General features: G+C 40.8%; 1 protein-coding gene across 2 annotated transcripts in view; it reads left to right on the top strand.

Moving 5' to 3' along the window:
• The first annotated feature begins 2,016 nt into the window (after positions 1–2,016).
• The window catches only part of itga9 (integrin, alpha 9), a 51,577-nt gene continuing 35,054 nt past the window's right edge, over positions 2,017–18,539 (top strand). Inside the window, exons 1-15 of one of the 2 annotated variants that reach the window (XM_028603549.1) lie at positions 2,017–2,455; positions 2,755–2,882; positions 4,344–4,450; positions 7,065–7,188; positions 8,255–8,322; positions 11,746–11,875; positions 11,970–12,055; positions 12,147–12,209; positions 12,438–12,575; positions 13,040–13,145; positions 15,042–15,136; positions 15,757–15,847; positions 16,182–16,227; positions 16,315–16,469; positions 18,225–18,385. In XM_028603549.1, coding sequence (XP_028459350.1) covers positions 2,265–2,455; positions 2,755–2,882; positions 4,344–4,450; positions 7,065–7,188; positions 8,255–8,322; positions 11,746–11,875; positions 11,970–12,055; positions 12,147–12,209; positions 12,438–12,575; positions 13,040–13,145; positions 15,042–15,136; positions 15,757–15,847; positions 16,182–16,227; positions 16,315–16,469; positions 18,225–18,385 — 1,689 coding nt within the window. In that variant the 5' untranslated portion in view covers positions 2,017–2,264. Of the gene's footprint in view, positions 2,456–2,754; positions 2,883–4,343; positions 4,451–6,424; positions 6,455–7,064; positions 7,189–8,254; positions 8,323–11,745; positions 11,876–11,969; positions 12,056–12,146; positions 12,210–12,437; positions 12,576–13,039; positions 13,146–15,041; positions 15,137–15,756; positions 15,848–16,181; positions 16,228–16,314; positions 16,470–18,224; positions 18,386–18,539 lie in introns of those variants that run through there. The other variant, XM_028603550.1, reaches the window with a different exon arrangement.

The raw sequence follows: 18,539 nt of genomic DNA, 5'->3' as shown, positions 1-18,539 counted from the left end.
TATGTTTAGATGAAGTGACATTGATTCCTTTTTATTTTAGAATGTGTTTATACAGATTGGCTTGTGCAATAAATTATATCATTATCACGTATTGATGCTGACAGGTCAGTTGATATATAGGTTTCTGTGTTGTGCTGTTGTCTCAATCACTTCCTCTGTAAAACTGTAAACGACCCTTTAACTGTGCTCTCGCACCACATTAAGATATACTGGCCTCTGGACCTTGTTTGTTTAACACAGCTTTTCTATGCTTTATATTTTGTCACTCACTGACATAGAGACACAAAAACACAACTGTAAATTGTACTATGATAATTAAGACTGTATTATAGGGCACTCTATGGCTTGCTATACATTTTCAGATTTAACTAATTAAATCTTATTTACAGAACACCTTTTGTCACTCCTTTATTCTTATTATCGTAGAGTAACGTGTTGAATCCAATATATTATCTCATGACCTGGTTTTTCATGGTTTAGTCTTGCAGTGGATAAAGAATGATAACGTCCTGTTGAAATAGGCACGTGGAAAGCAGACATCGCAACAAATCTGTTTTAAAGATCCTGTATGTAAGGTCACATACTTCAGCAGGGGTAACTTATGTTTGAACTTTATTTCTTTCCTTCACAGCAAAAATGCAGTTTCCCATTTTAATGGGGAAATTCAGGGGTGGCCAGATGATTAGGAAACCAGGAAAACCGAATGCTTCACATAGAATTATATATCCACAATATTCAGACTCTTTTTTTGTCTTTGCCTTTTTTCCCTTTAAATATTGATCATTTGTTTCGTGAGGACTCTTAAAATGTATTCAAATTAAACAAGGAAATTCTTTGACTGGTCACAGCTGGTAGACATGCAACAAGGGGTTTCAATGGCTTTTGTTTTATGGGGACACTAAACATGCCAAAAGTGTTGATAATTACTGTTGTAATATAAAATAATATTTGTTCCAATAAACTATCTTCATTTTGTAACGAAAGTTCTCTTCTTATAAAATCTTTAAATTCCTTACAACTGTGCTGACTTTAAAATAAATTGCAATATGCCTGTGAAAACTAAAGTTTTTTTTAAATAAGCTAATTTGATTTTGATTTTATTAGGATCCCCATTAGCTGATGCAGAACATCAGCTACTCTTCCTGGGGACCACCCAAAACATAAAACATTACCACAGATAAGACAGTTTCAGACAAAACAGCTATAAAAATAAGAAATTTTCTGACAAAACAGCCATATGATACAAAAATAAAAGCTGTATAGCTAGTATTATTTTCGTGAAAATATGAATATATATATTCCTCTTCATCTACTCCATTAAATATCACAATAAATACATAAGCACAGAATATAGAAAAGTTATACCTTACAACATCTTTGTTTACATATATACATATATATATATTCGTATACATAAACAAATATTGTTACAGTCTTAGGGCCCTTAGATGTTGCTTTACTAGTTTTTTAAAGCTTGATTTATTGTGCGCTTCTCTCTTCTCTCTCACTTCTCTGCTGGAAGTGAGTTCCATGCAGCCATCCCTCGATACAATACTGTATGTTGCATTGATTGTGTTCGGGCTCTAGGAACTTTGAAAAGACCTCTGGTGGGGTATTTATGTGTGTTCGAGCTAAATGTAAATTGACTATATTAATGAGGATGTTACACTGTTCATTGTGACTGAAAAACGTTAGATGGCAGCAGTGGGCCCCTAATCTCTCAGTTTAGATGAGTGGAGCCCCCAAAGCCCACGGGTGAAATGTGATGCTTTGCGCCTCAAGACCATCCGCGTCTCTCCGTGGCCGCGTTACCAGCGTCAGTGTTGCAGAAAGAAAATCCTCGTTCCGGTTTGTACCTTTCACATTAAAACTTGCTGACCTTCAACGCTTGTAACAGCACTTCAACCACCAGGGGTGTTTTAATTTGGAGTAAACATTTTCGTATTTCCGGTCTTACGCTGGCTACCTCGTGTTAACTTGACGCTAGTGACCGCATTTATCTCCACGACAGGGAGTCTGCGAGCAACAACTTTCCTGACACAGAATGGAGAGAAGCTGACGCACCGTTATTTACCGGACCGTTAACTTCCCTCCTCAAGCTTTTCCTTATGCCATCACAGCGTTCATGCTGCGCCAGACCAGGAAAAGAATAACTGAAAGATAGTGTTGTTACAGTTTGAACACTGAAGAGCTGACAATTCCTCCTTTTTGTTTTTTCCCCTTTATTCTTCTTCTTTTTGGACACTTTAACCGCGTTATTACGCATGGTGCGCAAAGGGATGGCTCCTCTTCGCAGACACAAAACGGGAGTACAAAATGTTTTTTATGTCTGTCTCTCCATTTCAGTAGTTTATTCTTACAATATAGACTTAGAACATCCTTTAGTGTTCCGCGGACCAAATTCTAGTTTTTTTGGCTATTCTGTGCTGGAGCATTATCATGACAACACACGCTGGTGAGTCCCATGTTTTAGTGTTCCTGGAACTGCTCTAATTTTTTGTCAATGATGCAATGAATTTGTACTTTTCAAGCAAATGTTGAGAGTGTCTCTAGAGCTTATGCTGCATCCACACCCGATGAATACAAAACAATAATGCTTATTATTGCTCATAAAAAAAATAGCCATTTCTGTTTGTACTGTAACTTTTTCTGCTGGCAAAAGATTTTTTTTTTTCATTTAAAAGTTTCAGTAGCACAGATTAAAGCTAGTGTAAAGTGTTTGTCCCATCATCTCCCATCTCCTCGTGTCTGCAGGGTAATAGTGGGTGCTCCAAGGGCAAACTCTACCTACAGCAGCTCTGTACACTCTCCTGGAGCTGTATATAAGTGTCGAGTTCACAGCAACCCAGACCGCCGCTGCACGGAGATGGATCTGGGAAGAGGTCAGTCACCACTGCCTGCAGCATAAATATAAGAGCATATAATAACATACGCTAACTGCAGCCTCAGGGCAACACATGCACCCACACACAACTTGAACGGTTCAGAAATTAACATTCATCTCACAGAAAAGTTTACTATCTGCAGTCCACACACACACTGGGCTTTCCTGCAGCTTTTCCTTGTCCACTCTTTGCCTAGTCTTGCATTGCCAGATATCTCCACAGCGCTTGCCTAAACTCCCGCAAGCATCTGTTTTGTTTTATCAGAATAATGCAGCCTTATACTGCTCATTCGACAGTGTTTTTTTTTTCTTACCTGTTATATGGAGACATGCAAAAGACAAGGGGGTTCTGTGTGCAGAGGTCCATAAATATTTTTGATAAGTGTGATTTATACTTTTGCTAATATTTTCCAAGCATGTGAGCCAAAAAGTTGAGCCCCCCCAGCCTCTGCTCTGTTCTTGTGGTCAAAAAAGCCGGTGCAGCAGGCATGGCTTTAATATTAACCCTGTGCTCAGTCAATGTGTCACCAAAGAAAAACATACATTATCAGTGAGCGTGTGCTGCTTGGTGCTTAGTGAGCCACATGGGCCAGAGGAGCTGAACTCTGACGGGCCTCTGGGAGCGCACAGCATACTGACACAGAGAAACACTCACAGCTACATGCCATTGTGCTGAATCAATTGTCTGCTGGGAGAAAGAGAATACAACTTTGGTAAGGGAACTAAGGAAACTGGTCATCTATATTTATTTATAATTTAGTAGAGTTGGACTCTTAAAAAGATCAGTTGTCCCAGAAATTTAGAAGTGCCATTGTCTTTTATTTACCACTGGCTTTATTCTCCTAACTAATGCACATGTATGTTAATTTAAGGTTCACGGGATGTGTGTTCTTAACAGTTTTTTAGATTTATGGTCTTCATAAACTGGTCCAGCGTTCAAAGTCAGTACTGTTAATAGCATTACAACGCAGTATAAGACACACATCAGTAAATCGTACAGTAAGTTATTTGGATTTTTATATGTGGACGTTTGACATTTGATGACATTTCTTTGGGTTCAAGGAAATTGTGATGGGCATTTGTCCTTGTTTCCTACTGTTTTAATAACCAAACAATTATTTGATTAATTGAGAAAATAATGGGCAGATTACTCAATTATTAAAATAATTTTCAGCCCTAAATAGATCCTCATAAAAACACATTTGCTCTAATGTGTTTGTAAATAATAAAATATCAGGCAATATATTGTCATCAGACTTACAGTCAAATATCAATAGTTATCAACCTCAAAATATAGCTTTTCAAACTGTAAAGTGTGTAAACATCCAGAAGAAGAAATAGAGACTAAAAAACAGAACTCAAATAGCTGTCAGTGGCTGATAAGTAACAAGTTACTTGCTTCAAGACATCCTCCGTCCTGATAACTCAACATTTGCAAACTGCTCTCCTTATCTTTCAGGAAACAAGCCGAGAGAGTCGTGTGGGAAGACTTGCCAAGGAGACAGGGACGATGAGTGGATGGGGGTCAGTCTGGCCCGCCAGGACAGAGCCAACGGCAAAATACTGGTGAGTTCAGGACATAATGCCACAGTCCCTTCACCAAATTGTTTAATGCGAAACATTAAAAAATACCTGATTATACCGACATCATTGTTACTCATGTCTTACCACACTGTTAAACCACAGCTGGTCTGAACATTACAACCCTCCTTTAGCAAAAAGGCCTTTCCTCCCATTCTGTGTTGCATGCTCACAAGCATTTGACTCTAAATACTGAACTTGTTTTGCATATTCAAAGCTGTACAGAGTAACAACTAAAAGTCAGACAGATTTGGAAACTGCTGCGTGGTTACATAATACTGTGAAACATCTACCTCGTGTTTGGAGCTGGAAGAGTCAGTGGAACAGGGTTTGTCCAAAGTAGATTGCTGTTTATAAAAAGTGAGAAATGGATTTAAAAAAAAAAACAGACTAACTGGTGCTAATCCCAAAGGTGCTTGGCTAGGTATTTGCACAGAGATCAGAGGGCAGCTGGCAGAGTTTGTTTAGGCTTCAGCCACTCTGCGGTGGTCCCGTCCAATGGCAGCCTTTCATTAAACGTTAACCCCCGTCTCCTGCGGTGGCTAGCGAGGAAACCAGGAGCCTTGCAGGACAGTTTGAAGGCGACCGGTGGACCGGGCAGCTCTTGACACACTCAACACAACAGGTGTGTGTTGGAATAGCTGTCGCTGGTTGACCTCTTATGGTAGTCAAACAAATCACAAATCCTACTTATACAGACGTCCAAATCATCCTCAGTGGAATGTAATGGCATGATTTTCAAATCATGAACCAAACTTTGTTGAGTTCTTGACGTTCAGTCTTGGGAACTTGAGCGTAGCGTTGTATAACAACAAGTTTTTATCTGCATACTCTAGACAATTGTCTAGAATAAGTGGTGACTTTCCCGAGCCATGTGTTGCTGTGCCTCTTTATTTGTATCTAATCTGAATGGACTTAAGTTTCAGTGCAACAGGAGGGAAATGCCTGTTTGGCAGATGTGTTTGGTAGTGATTTCATCTGCGCTTTCAGTGAAGGCCTTGTTTGTGACCAGTGAGCCCTTTAAGTGAACAGGAACATGACAACATCACAGACTCCAACCATAAAAGCCTTCTTTGCTCCTTCGAAATAACTTGTCAGCTGCTGCAAGAGTTTGCTGTGTTTAGGTCAGCTGATTGATCTTTTTTCTTTTAAAATCTGCTTCTACTCAAGAGGGAGAGTTCATGCTGGTATTGCTACTACTGTTATCCAAGCCATCCTTTGAAACACAAGTGTTTCTCAACATAGCACCTTGCTTCCAAGTCCAGTCATCTGATGCTCTGTGTGCGCCCACAATCTGCCCGGCTCTTATTCATTTAGATTGGCTGTGTGCGTCCGTGCGTGCGTGCGTGGGGGAGTGAAACAGTGCAAGGGGAAATTAAGTTAGCTTTGTCTGGACAGAGGCGTCCAGATCTGTCCCCAGAGCCACAGGAGCCCCACCGCCATCTCCCCCAGCCCCCCCAGGGTACTACATTATTAGCCTCGTGAGACCGTCCTGATCTCGCTAGCTCCAGTTTTCCACTCGCAGATCAGTCTGGCATCTTGAGATAGAGAAAATTTGGAGCCGTTAGCCAAACGACCGGGCCAATCAGCGTTGGTTTTGAGGCGGGTTAGGTGGTGATAGACAGATGGTTTATCCAATCAGCTAACCAGTATTTTCAGACAGCGGTCCGGGAACCTGAAATGGTGTCTTTTATTTCTAAATTCTCGTTACACAAACGGCAAATCTCCTTTACCGACATGTTGCCTGCTTGCTGAGCTAACAAGCTATGCTTTGCTTGCAGCAGCAGGGGCGGGCTTGTGGTTGTATTTTCATACGCTTCGTGGATCTGATTGGTTGATTTGGCCCGTCTATCACCAACATAGGTGATAGACAGATGCTTCATCCAATCAGCTAACCAGTATTTTCACCCCTTTCCAAAAGTTTTCCAACGGAAAGTTCCCAGATGGATATGCCGAGCAAATGCGAAGCGATCCATCCGGCGGAGTCAGGTTACTACATTATTACCACATCTACACATTTATGTGGCCTGATTCATGCAGAGTTTGAATTCGAGTCTATATTACCCTGTTTGTCTATCGATCTGTGGAATGTTTTATTTTGTAGAACACAGCGTCAAAATATTGTTTTGAGAATTACTCGCTGTCAGTTTTCTGAAATGTACCCGATTTCAGCAGCAGCATAATAAAGTAGGAGTTTGTTCTCTGTCTTTTGATCCGCTGTCTGAACCTTTGGCTTCTCCAGCTGCCTGTAAGGCCCGGAGGAGCTCTTTTGAAATTAAAACTTTTAAAACACAAATGTTGATGTGGAGATTTTTCTTGCTGCACATTAAATGCTGCGTAGGAAACCCATAGCTCATGCTGCAGCTGAGATATTCACACCACAAACCGTGGCTGTTATGGTCGGGGTTATGGATGATGGGCTTTAATTCCTCCTCTTATTGACGATCATTTGACAGCCGCAGAGACGCACTGACTCCAGCCCAACGAGGACAGAGCTTAAACCATCAGCGTGGTCGAGGAACGCCTGCCTGCAGTCTGGAGTGTTGGTGTTTACAGCATGAACATGTGTCTGTTTTCCGTTCCTGCTTTTCTCTCACAGGCCTGTGCTCACCGCTGGAAAAATGTGTACTACGACTCCGAGCATATCCTTCCACATGGATACTGCTCCATCATTCCTCCCACTCTTCAGGGCAGGACCAAGCCGCTCATCCCTTGTTATGAAGGTACAGTAGAGGCACAAATCTAATGCAGATTTGTTTTCATTTTGACCCATATTAACCTCTCACATTAGGCCGACATAGATACTAGACTGAAAAGATCAAACGCATTGCTGGGGGTGAGAAATGTTATTGGTTTAGTCCAGTGTCTCCCAACCCTTTTGCCTCGTAACCCCTTAAAATCAAGCAGAGACCCGGGTTATGGCCTCACTGTGGACATGAGTTGTGAGCAGTTAATGTGTAATCTTTCTTCTCACTTGGATTTTTAAAAGCCTGAAGATATATTTCATAAGAAAAAAAGAAGAAATTGGTCTGTTTATCTTCTTTTGTGGTTAGATTTTATCGTGGCTCGTGGTCTCTGTAGCCAGCACCATCATCTGCTTCTGGCCTCTGATTGGTGTCCTGGCACTGAAGACTAGTAGCAGGAGAGCCTTGAAGTACGATCTCTCGTCCTCAGTCCAACACAAGTACTTTGGCAAGGGCCTAAGATATAAGATAATGGAAGTGGAGAGTTTGAATTCCCTGCGCACCTTTTTGCATTGCATTGATTTTGTTATGATTGTAGTAAATCAAATCCATTTGTGCTGCAGGTTGTTTTCCTCTACAACACTAAAAATCAAGTTCCATTTAAAAACTAATGTACTGTGTAAGATTTGAAGCTGACTCATGCAAATGTGTTCTTCATATATTTTGATATGTGACTCAGAGCTATTTATCAAAGCCTGTTTTATACCTTAATTTTGCTCCCAGGTCAGGATTTCACTTCCTTCCGTAACACGTTGCCAACAGTTGTGGAGAAGCCAGACAGACTTTGCATGGGACTGTATTTACAGTGCATTTTGTGCCAATCCAAGCTCAGTATTTTTGTAACCTGAGAACACTGTGTCCCCCTCTCCAAGTAAGAGGTCTTCTTGTTGAATGTGGTGTTGCACCCCAGTCTGCTTTGTGGCCCCAGACTCCTCGTGGATGGGACTGGGACTTTGACTAGCTCCATATGGAATGCAGGAAAAACTCCAGTATACGCTGGCTCAAGCACACAGTGAAATAATTTGTGGTTTGTTTTTTCTTACAGACTATAAGCAAAAGTATGGGGAAGAGCACGGCTCGTGCCAAGCCGGGATAGCGGGAGTTTTTACGGAGGTCAGTAACAGTGCTTGTTCATCTTCTTAATCCATGTAATGCTCTCTCTTTCTGTTAGTCTAACATAGATATTGTTTGTTGTCATCCAAACTCTGTTGTCTGGACACTCATGGAGCTTCATCAATCAATTCACTGTTTGAGTGAGCAGTTGAAACAGATCTTCAAATGTAATTCTGTAACAATTTACATTCTTATCATGTTAAATAATACATGATAAGAATGCATTAGTTATCTTCCTTACTGTCTCTTTTTCTTGGCGGTGGCTGTGTCTGAGGAGGTAGAGCTGGTAGTCCATTATTCACGCACTTTGATACCAGCTCCTCCTTTTTTTTCACCGTGTAGCTGTCACACACCCAGGTGGTAGTAGGCCCAGACCCAGGCGGGGGAGGCAGGGAGTCCTGCTCAACCTGCTGGGGAAGCTGCTCATATAGCCTACAGCATGCTTATTTTACACTTGTTTTCACACATCACCTCTTCACCAGAGGCAATTTCAAAGCTTGCAAAGAAAATCTATGATCTATGAAAATCCCCTCTCTGCTGTTTGGATGAATCCATTGAAATCCATGTAGCTACAGGTTTATGAAACAAAAGGACTTTTATTTCATTTTCTGACTGTATAGGAGTCTTTGTTTTGCAGTGGTACATTTAAGGTTGAACACACTCAACTCTGGTTAGTACAATTGCAGTTTCACTAAAATATGAATATGGAGTAAACATCAAAGACTGGTTTCATTGACTTCTGCATTTAAGAGGCCCTCAGTAGTGAAGTATACATTTTACATCTATACTTTTAAAAGCAACTTAGGGTCTGTTGGCTTTTAACCTTTTTATCTTTCACCTTCCTGTCTGCTCCCCATCATTCTTAGCTTCCCAACCAGCGGCATTTAATTGCTTGTGTGTTGTTGTGAAATCATTTAAAGTTTTTAGTTAGAATTCTCATTTGGGGCTATCCTTTAGTTCTGTGGTTTTGTTAACTGAAAAGAGCTGCCTCCAAAACAGTTTTTGTTTATTAGCTATGATTGCATTAAGCAAAATGGAGAAGGGCCTCACATTGGTCTTTGCCTGGGGCCTCCAAATCACTGAAACTGCCCCTGATGGCGGCTTCGCCACCATCCACTGCCATCAGTGTGTGTGTGTGTGTGTGTGTGTGTGTGTGTGTGTGTGTGTGTGTGTGTGTGTGTGTGTGTGTGTGTGTGTGTGTGTGTGTGTGTGTGTGTGTGTGTGTGTGTGTGTGTGTGTGTGTGTGCGTGCGTGCGTGCGTGCATGCGTGCGTGAATGGGTGAATGAGAGGCAAATTGTAAAGTGCTTTATCCAGTAAGATAGAGAAGGGCTTTAAATGCAGTCCATTTACCCTTTTTTCTTATCACTTTTTGTTGACTTTACTCTCTGGTCAGCAGAGACCTTATATATGGGGCTGTTGTTTAAGATGCCAAATGGTGTGAACAATTCTGCAGTCAGATATACAAAAGTATTTGTATCAGAGCAGCGGCTGATAACTGTTACCTTATGTTTCCATAGGAAGATACCGAAGGCTGCAGCAGCCTCATTTCCAAAAGATAAAATGTTTAAGAAAATTAACAAGTGACATCATCCTTGGTTCCACAATATCGTTTTGTGTCTCCCATACACTTGTCTGTAAGCAGTCTAGAAAGGTGAAGTTGGTGCAGTGAGCAGAAGTGGTGAGGGGATGAACAAGTACATTTAACGTATGAATGCATTTGAACAAAAATATAGGTAGACAGGAGAAAATGTGCATATGAGGAATGCATTGAAATGTGAAAATGTAAATTGGACCAGTTTAGACATTTTGTTTTTTATACATTAGCAATATAATTCTTTCCTGATGTTGCCCGTGAGCAGAATGTTCTGCAAAGGTCTTTTTCAAGTCTTGAATTACAGTTACGCTCAATTTGGGACATACAGTAAAGTACAGTGGACTGTAAGTGACTTAAATATGTGTCCTCTGAGCACAGCTGTGTCCTCAGGGTGTAACTATTCTCACTGGTGAGAAATTTGAGTATTTCTTTATTTTCCCTATGCTAAAAAACATTATTTTAGCTTTCTAGTTAGCCTGGTGCTGATCTCAAGCAACTCTACTGGAGCTGCAAACAACTAATCAATCAATCAACAGAAAATTGATCGTTTTAAACATCGATTAATTATTCAAGTTGGAAACTCTCCTCTGTTTTATATCCTTGTAAATTGAATATATATTTGGGGTTTGGACTGTTGGTCAGACAAAACAAGACATTTGGAGATGTCCCCTTGGGCTGTGGGAAACTGTGATGGACATTTTTTTTCAGTTTTCTGACATTTAGTAGATCAAGTGATTAAGCGATAAAGAACATGACGATTAGTAGCATTCATGGCTTTGCTGTTAAAAATGGTTTTCCGTTCAACTAAAATGGGATCATTTCACATGATCTGCCTGCTAACCTGTTGAACATTTCACTACAGATTCTTTGACTTGTGTTTCAAGAGCCTTTGAAAATGTTGTTCACTGCTGTTATTCTTACAGCAGTGCATTTTTGGTATTAGATCATTATTTTTTATTTGTAAATACAATATATAAGATGAAAAGAACTGCGCAGGTGTGGAGCTTGAAAGCGGAACCACGTCAAATGTTTATGTATGTAAGATTTTTTAGTCCACACAAAGCTGTAAATAACACTAGAGAGAAGACTTTCGACATAAGGAAAGAAAAGAGTCTGATAACGTTGGATTCAACAATGAACCTACTGTTTTAAATCCAAAGAAACCCACTTCTTTCACAGACTGAGGATGTCAGTGTTGATCTGTTAAAACATTTGAACAATCACCCTGCCTTGAAAGAATGTGAGGAATTCAAAGAAAAGATGTCCAACTGTTAAACCTTATCCTTGTCTGAACCAGATGCGCCCAGATGTTTGACATCACAGCCTAGTGGATAGATACTGCTGAGGAGGGAATTTACTGTGTTGTTCAGTTTGTTTAAGTCCTCAGGGGTGACTACACACCCTCTGGGACACATGACATCGTGTCAGGTTTGACTCAAATCAGTAGTGAAAATCAAGACTCTGAGCAATGATACAACACTTTTAGTGCAGCCGAAACAGAGCATCTTAATTGTCGTGCTCTGGTCCCTTTAATAGCTGTGGAGCATCACAACAAAAAGCAGTGAACAACTCATTTTACAGCTGTCAACTTTGCTTGGGCTCTGAATTCCTGGTCACATCAAAGGAGGCAGTTTCAGCTTGCATGCCATCTGGCTGTGTGGTTAAGAGCAGATAGCACAAACCAGTCTGTGGCCATTGGTTAACCAGACGTTCACCCAGCAGTGTTTTTCTTTTTTCTTTCCTTTTCTTCAGCAGGCCATAACAGTGCAGATAAAAGGTGAATCACAGTCCTCTGAATGAATGTGTTTTTTTTTTTTTTCATTTTCAGGAGCTGGTGGTGATGGGGGCACCGGGGTCATACTACTGGACTGGGACGATCAAGGTGTACAACCTGACTTCTGACTCTTTCTACAACCTGAACAAAGAAGACGTCGACTCACACAGATACAGCTACCTTGGTGAGAGCCTGTTAATGAGGATGATTGTGTTGAATGTTAAAAAAAATATATAAGAAAGAAATGCGGTGTAACTGATTATTGTCTGTGTCTCCAGGCTATGCTGTGACTGCTGGACACTTCTCCTCTCCTAATGTGATAGACATAGCTGCAGGGGCGCCTCAGCACAGCGGCAGTGGAAAAGTAGGCACTTCTTCTTTTTGTCTTATTTCCAGCTGTTTAGTTGAAGTCCTCTTGTGTTGCTTGCTACACTGATTCTTTTTCTCTCGCACAGGTTTACATTTTCAAAATCGATGGTGTGTCTTTGGTGAAGAGTTTTCAGGCCTCAGGGAAAATGGTATGAACTTGTATGTGGTCTTATATTCTTCCAGAGGTCTCTGACAGTCCTGTTTTTAATCATTACGAGTAAATAAAGACTTAAGTTGTATAAATATTCCTTTAATGTTGGTATAGATATAAAAAGGGAAGTAAATCCAGTCAGAGTGTGAAAGCATGTCAATGGTATGAACTGAAGAAGAAGTGTCTGTGATCTGACCCATTGCTCTGTGGCTCGGCTTGGTTCCAGATGGGCTCTTACTTTGGCTCCTCATTGTGTGCAGTTGATCTGAACCAGGATGGCTTGTCGGACCTGCTGGTGGGGGCACCCATGCACAGCCAGCTCCGGGATGAGGGCCAGGTGTCTGTGTACCTCAGCAAGGGCAATGTGAGTGGGAGCCCCGGGTCAGTGGGAACATGAGAACATAACTTGCAGATTTATGTCCGCACACTGTCTTCGGATGTTCCTATACTGCTATTATTGTCTGCAGTGTTGATTTTTTTTTTTTTAGCTCTGCCCATGTTTGATTTCTTTCTGCCCATGTTTGATTTCTTTCTGACCATGTTTGTTATCATGATAGCAGAATAAAACAGTGGAGCATTGTGAGAAGTTATTTAACTGGCCGAGACTAGAGCTTCTGTTTGTACATTTGTAAGAGTTATTGCGTGGAAGTTGACTGTCTGTTTGGTTGTTAAATTGTTTGGATAAAAGCCAACTAATTGCAGCCATGGCCAAATAATTTTTATTTGAGAGCTGCAATAATTTCACTGCAGCAATATACTGTAGGACCTTTCTATATTCTTCTGCCAGCTCACTATATAAACTGGCATCTTGCCTGCTTCTGTTGTCAGGGGGTGATGGAGGAGGGAGGTGTTTTGACTGGTGACAATGCTTTCAATGCACACTTTGGAGAATGCATTGCCGCAATCGGAGACATAGATGACGATGGATATCAAGGTCAGTACAAAGTATTGTAATAACACTTTAGAAACTGCCTTCTTGATTTTTAATATACACATTTTTATATGTTAACAAAACAGAGTCCACTCAATGTCCACTAACTTTTTGACTAAATAACATAAATCTGAGGGGTCGGAGGTGATTCATTTGATAATAAAAACCTAACCTCTTTGAGCTGTAATCAGTAATTCAGTAACACAACCTGAGAAGTTTAATAGACATCTGAAACCTGTGACAATAGGTCACAATAAGGCATTAATTTCCATTAAAGGGTCAAAAAGTTTAGGAACTGCTGATATACAGGACCACACTGGAGTTTTAACAACATTATTTAGTATTGTAAAGTTGTGTTGACCATTTGTACGACCTGTTCTAAATTTATTGTGAAAATGTCGTAAATTATTGTTGTGTAGTGATACCTTAAGAGTGCTTTAAAGTGCTTCTTATTAATCAGCTGCAATAGAAAACAAAACAAAGGTCAAATTAATTTCCTCTTGTGTCTCAGATGCTAGAGAGTCCTCGAATGCACCAAAAAGGAGGTCTTTAAATTCAAAACTACTGGTATTGTCCTTTAACCACTAAACCATCTCTGGGCATGTAAACCGTTTGTAACACTGGTGAGAGGTCAGAACTCAGATGGGGTCGTGTTTTTATATGTATAAGTCTTGTAAGGCTCCTCCAGTGGTTTATGAATCTATATCAAGGCAATGGCAACCACTTTTCAATACCATTCATTTATATTAGCGTGACATTGTCCTGTAGTCATGCAACAAAGCTATTTCCTCTGTCATCTGGTAAATAATAAAGTCACACAGTTTATGTTTCCCACACTCGCCGATATGCAAATGTTGGCTGGTTGAGATTCCCAGTAGGTGCAACAAAACCCATTTTTACAGACATTTTGTTTGGATTACCCTGCGGCAAAGGGGATCTTTAGAAAATATTGCCCTCTCTCACCCTCGTGTGCACAGAGTCATCCAGACACACAGACATGCATTTACGCTGTCTGTTTTCCTGGCACTTGCATTGGCTTGGCTTTGAGGGCTCAACTTGGCGTCCGTCTCACACTCGAGGCTGGGAGCTGCTGCCCGGTTTCATCTCCGTGTGAGATACGCCTCGAAGCATGCAGCCTGGCACAAAGTGTGTGTGTGTGTGTGTGTGTGTGTGTGTGTGTGTGTGTGTGTGTGTGTGTGTGTGTGTGTGTGTGTGTGTGTGTGTGTGTGTGTGTGTGTGTGTGTGTGTGTGTGTGTGTGTGTGTGTGTGTGTGTGTGTGTGTGTGTGTGTGTGTGTGTGTGTGTGTGTGTGTGCGAAGAAAGATGGCAGCTGGGAAGCATAACTCATCTTGTAACTCGTCACTCTCGGAGTTTCGAAAGAGCCAGACTTGCACTGACTGACATTCCATTATTTACAACCAAAGTGCTACTATTTAATTTGAAAGAACTACTGTAGAAACCAGAACACATTTGGTTTCACTAAGAACAAATGACTTGTTTAATTCTACCTCTACATAATGAGTTTATTATTGTGCGATATTTACTAAAAGAAAGTGCCATTCGTTTACCATTTCTGCTTTGGTATGCTGCACCACATGGCATGGAAGTGTTTTGGTTTATAAAAAGAAAGTTTATATATGGACCTGTGGAAATGGCATAAGGAGACATTGTTTCAGTGCTCTTGCCAGCACTTTATAGTCTTGTTTCCATTCTCTCAGAGGTTGCAGAAGTTTTTATGGTTACTAACAACACTTAATTGTCTATTAAGACTCTTACTGTAACAGCTTGTTTCCCAGGATTAATGAAAGCTTTGTGCACATTCACAAACACACTACATACTCATTCATTAAAATGCCAACTTTTCACAGAAACGCTTTTTGTCCTCTATTTGCCTCTTCAGATGTAGCCATAGGAGCACCAAAAGAGGATGAATATGGAGGAGCCGTTTATATCTACCATGGGGATGCCACAGGAATCATCAGCAAATACTCCATGGTAAGAACTCTTCCTAGTGTCACAGAAAATGCCAATATCATGTCGTTTTATTTTTTTTAAATAAGCAAAAGAATATCTTAATGTGATTTTCTTTTTCCTCTTCTCTAGTTGTAGCTTCTGTCTGTAGCTTCACCAATGCATGCTACATTTTGATGAAACCCATGTGTTCACCCTGTGTATCGAGCTGTTGAAGTTGCTGACTAATGTGATGTGAATGTTATGTAGCCTCAGGAATACACGGAAGACCCGCGTGGCTCTGAATGAGGAGCAAGCAGTTCTTCATGGGATCATTTTTATTAGTTACTACAAAGTATTTCAATGTTATGAATCACCTTTTTTAAGATAAAAAGATTTAGAACCTGGAGGTGACTAGCTTAGCTTATCTTATTTTAGCATAAAGAGTGGGTGAAACAGCTAGTCTCTGTCCAAAACTAAAAAATAATCCACATACCAGCATCTCCAAAGCTCACTTATGAAGACAATTTATTTCGTTTATTTAATCTGTACAAAAACTTCAGCTATGAAAAAACAAACGCAGTGCAAAACCAAATTATACAATGTGCTCTTTTTTCCTTGTTGGCTCACATGGGTTATTTGAAGGCTGGTATCATCTGTTACAGAAACTGTCCGGGCGCAGCATAAACCCTGGTCTGCAGATGTTTGGCCAGTCAATCTCAGGCAATGTGGACATGGATGGCAATGGATACGCAGGTATGATCATACCAAACTAAATGAAGGCTTAACCACACCAGGAACATAAAATGAAAAAAATGTAATAGGAAAGGATGAGATTATGAGATATTTAGTTTTTCGCCCTCCTCGGTTTTTGACTCTCATTCTCATGCACAACAGTGCAAAGACTCGTGATAGAGGCATCTTGTTTACTGCATTCCATAGCTGACATTTAGACTTAGCCAGCATGACAGTTAAAGACCTCTGTGCATTGTTTTGGATTTGCAGGTGTGATGAGTGCTGTCAGCAGATGTTGCATTCATTTCATACCCTCTTCATCAATAAATCAATAATGTGTATGTTTTTGTTGCAGATGTCACTATTGGAGCTTTCATGTCAGATAGTGTGGTGCTGCTGAGGTAAGTAACCGGATCGTTCTCTGTGACACTGCACTATTTCTTTCTACTTCTGAGTCGTGTTAATATCCAATGTCGATGTGGTTGTAGGACCCGGCCTGTCATTACCGTGGATGTCTCCATCTTCCTGCCCGTCTCCATCAACATCTCTGTGCCGCAGTGCCACGAGGGCCACCAGAACCTAAATTGCTTCAACATCACTGTCTGCATGCGCTTCCGGGGCAGACAGCTGCCTGGACACATAGGTGAGGACAAATCCCGACAAGAGAAACTTTAAAAAAGTTGTCAGTCCACTCTGAAAGTGACACTAAACTACCTCTGATATTACATGCACAGATCACTGAAACAAAAACATATTTCCACAATACCAACGAGTAAGCTAGTAGAGAATAGATTAAAAAAACATGTCTCCCACTGAGTTGCAGTATGCAGAATACTTGAATCATATTTCAGTTTTTGTGGTTTAAAGGAATTGTTCAATATATTGGGAAATTTGCTTACTAGCTTTCTTGAGAGTTACAAGATTGACGCTATTCGTGTCCATGTGCCAAGTATGGAGCTGGAACCAGGAAGCGATTAGCTTAGCTTAGCATAAAGACTTGAAGCAGTGGGAAACAGCTAGCCTGGCTCTCTCCAAAGTAGGTATTTCTTGATGACCAGCGTTCAGGCACAGTAACTTGAGTCTTGACGTTGCTGTAAATTCTGAAAATGAATGTCAACAGCCGTAAATCTCAGTCGTCATGTGTCACTGGTGATGATCATATAGATTATATTTTGGGCATTTTGTGTTGAGAGTGAAATTCATACTCCTTGAACTTTTGGTGGTCATTTAAATGGAGGAAATTTGTAAAAAATTCTCCCCATGCTCGGAGACGGTCGGTGTGGTTAGCCTTTGGCCTGCGTTTGGCTGATGGTTTACCCTTCAGCCTTTGCTAACTGGCTCTTGGGCGCGGTGCCTGTTGAGTGCTGAGGTGCAGTCCTGTTCCAGTGTTTGGGTGTGGTCATTCACGGCCACCCCAAGGGAGCAGGAACCCTGTCCTTACATAATGACTATGTCCTGGCTCACAGCAATAAAGCCTCTCTGTTTAACCGTCTGGCTAACACCATGGAAAGTGTAGCACTATGTGTTTGGTGACTCCCTTAATGAAACCTTCCTTTGCCTCCTCTGGAGTGAGCTCATGGCGTTCCCTCGGTCAGACGGAGGAAACAGTAGGCTTTGGTCTGACTGGGGTGTGTTTGCCACCCTTCCCACTGTTTTACCAGGTTGACACCCTCTTTAAGAAATTACTACAGACTGAGACTGATTCATTCAGAGGAATGGATTTTAAATGGCCAGATGCCCATATATGGTTTTCTCGGAAATATTGGTAATGTTTGCTTCATGATTTTTTAATTCAAAAAAAGATTTGAAGTTGTTCTGTGTCCCAATGTCACTAAGGCCAGGGGTGGAACCAGCAGGAATGTTGTTATTGAAATGTTTTCATACACAGTAATACCAGTTCAGCCCCTGCAGCTGGAAAATGACTTCCTTTTTTTGCTAATGCTTGTTAATTGTAAAATATTGGCACAAAAAGGACGTTTTAATATATAAATTCATTTTGAGCAAACATTTTTTACTTAGCTAACGTCTTTGCTGGCTTACTTGTGGATGAAAGATCTGAAAATCTGATCTAAATTCTCTGTCTAGTCTCTAGAAGATGAAATTGAAAGTCCTGATAGTTCAAAGCCAATGCTAAATCAATGTTCATCATAGTAGCAAACCAATATAGGCAATGACATTACTGAAATTAGCACTGTGCTCATTACACAACATGGAACAGAGGGTTCTTGTTAACTTAAAGTGATATCAGATGATTTGACCAAGAAATGTCAAACATGTTCCTATGATCCCTGCATACTTGAAGTGTTTCTTAAGCTTATTTTAAGATAATCTCAAATAACTCGAAGAACCATCACTGTCAATTGAGGTTATGAGTAATGGTGTTTCTGCCTCTTCTCAGAGTTGCTGTATAACTTGACAGCTGATGTGGATAAGCGACAGAAGAGCCAGCCTTCCCGGGTCTACTTCACTCAAAGTGGATCTCAGATCAGCCAGATGAGCCAGCAGCTCAGCTTGGACATCAACAGGGAGCAGTGCCAGCGCTACACTGCCTACGTTAAGGTAAGGTTGGATTTTCTGGTCTTATTTAGTGCTGGCTGTGTTTGTGTTGGGTTGTCCATGTGCTGTTCGTGTCCTCAGCTGATCTCTCGGCTGCTTTCACATAACCTTGAGCACTCTCACTCAGCAGTGCTGATGTATGATACAAGTTATTTGC

Source organism: Perca flavescens, chromosome 17 (assembly GCF_004354835.1).
Source record: "Perca flavescens isolate YP-PL-M2 chromosome 17, PFLA_1.0, whole genome shotgun sequence".
In the NCBI taxonomy this organism is placed as follows: domain Eukaryota; kingdom Metazoa; phylum Chordata; class Actinopteri; order Perciformes; family Percidae; genus Perca; species Perca flavescens.
The sequence above is the reverse complement of the archived record's forward strand: the minus strand, read 5'-3'. Positions and strand labels throughout refer to the sequence as shown.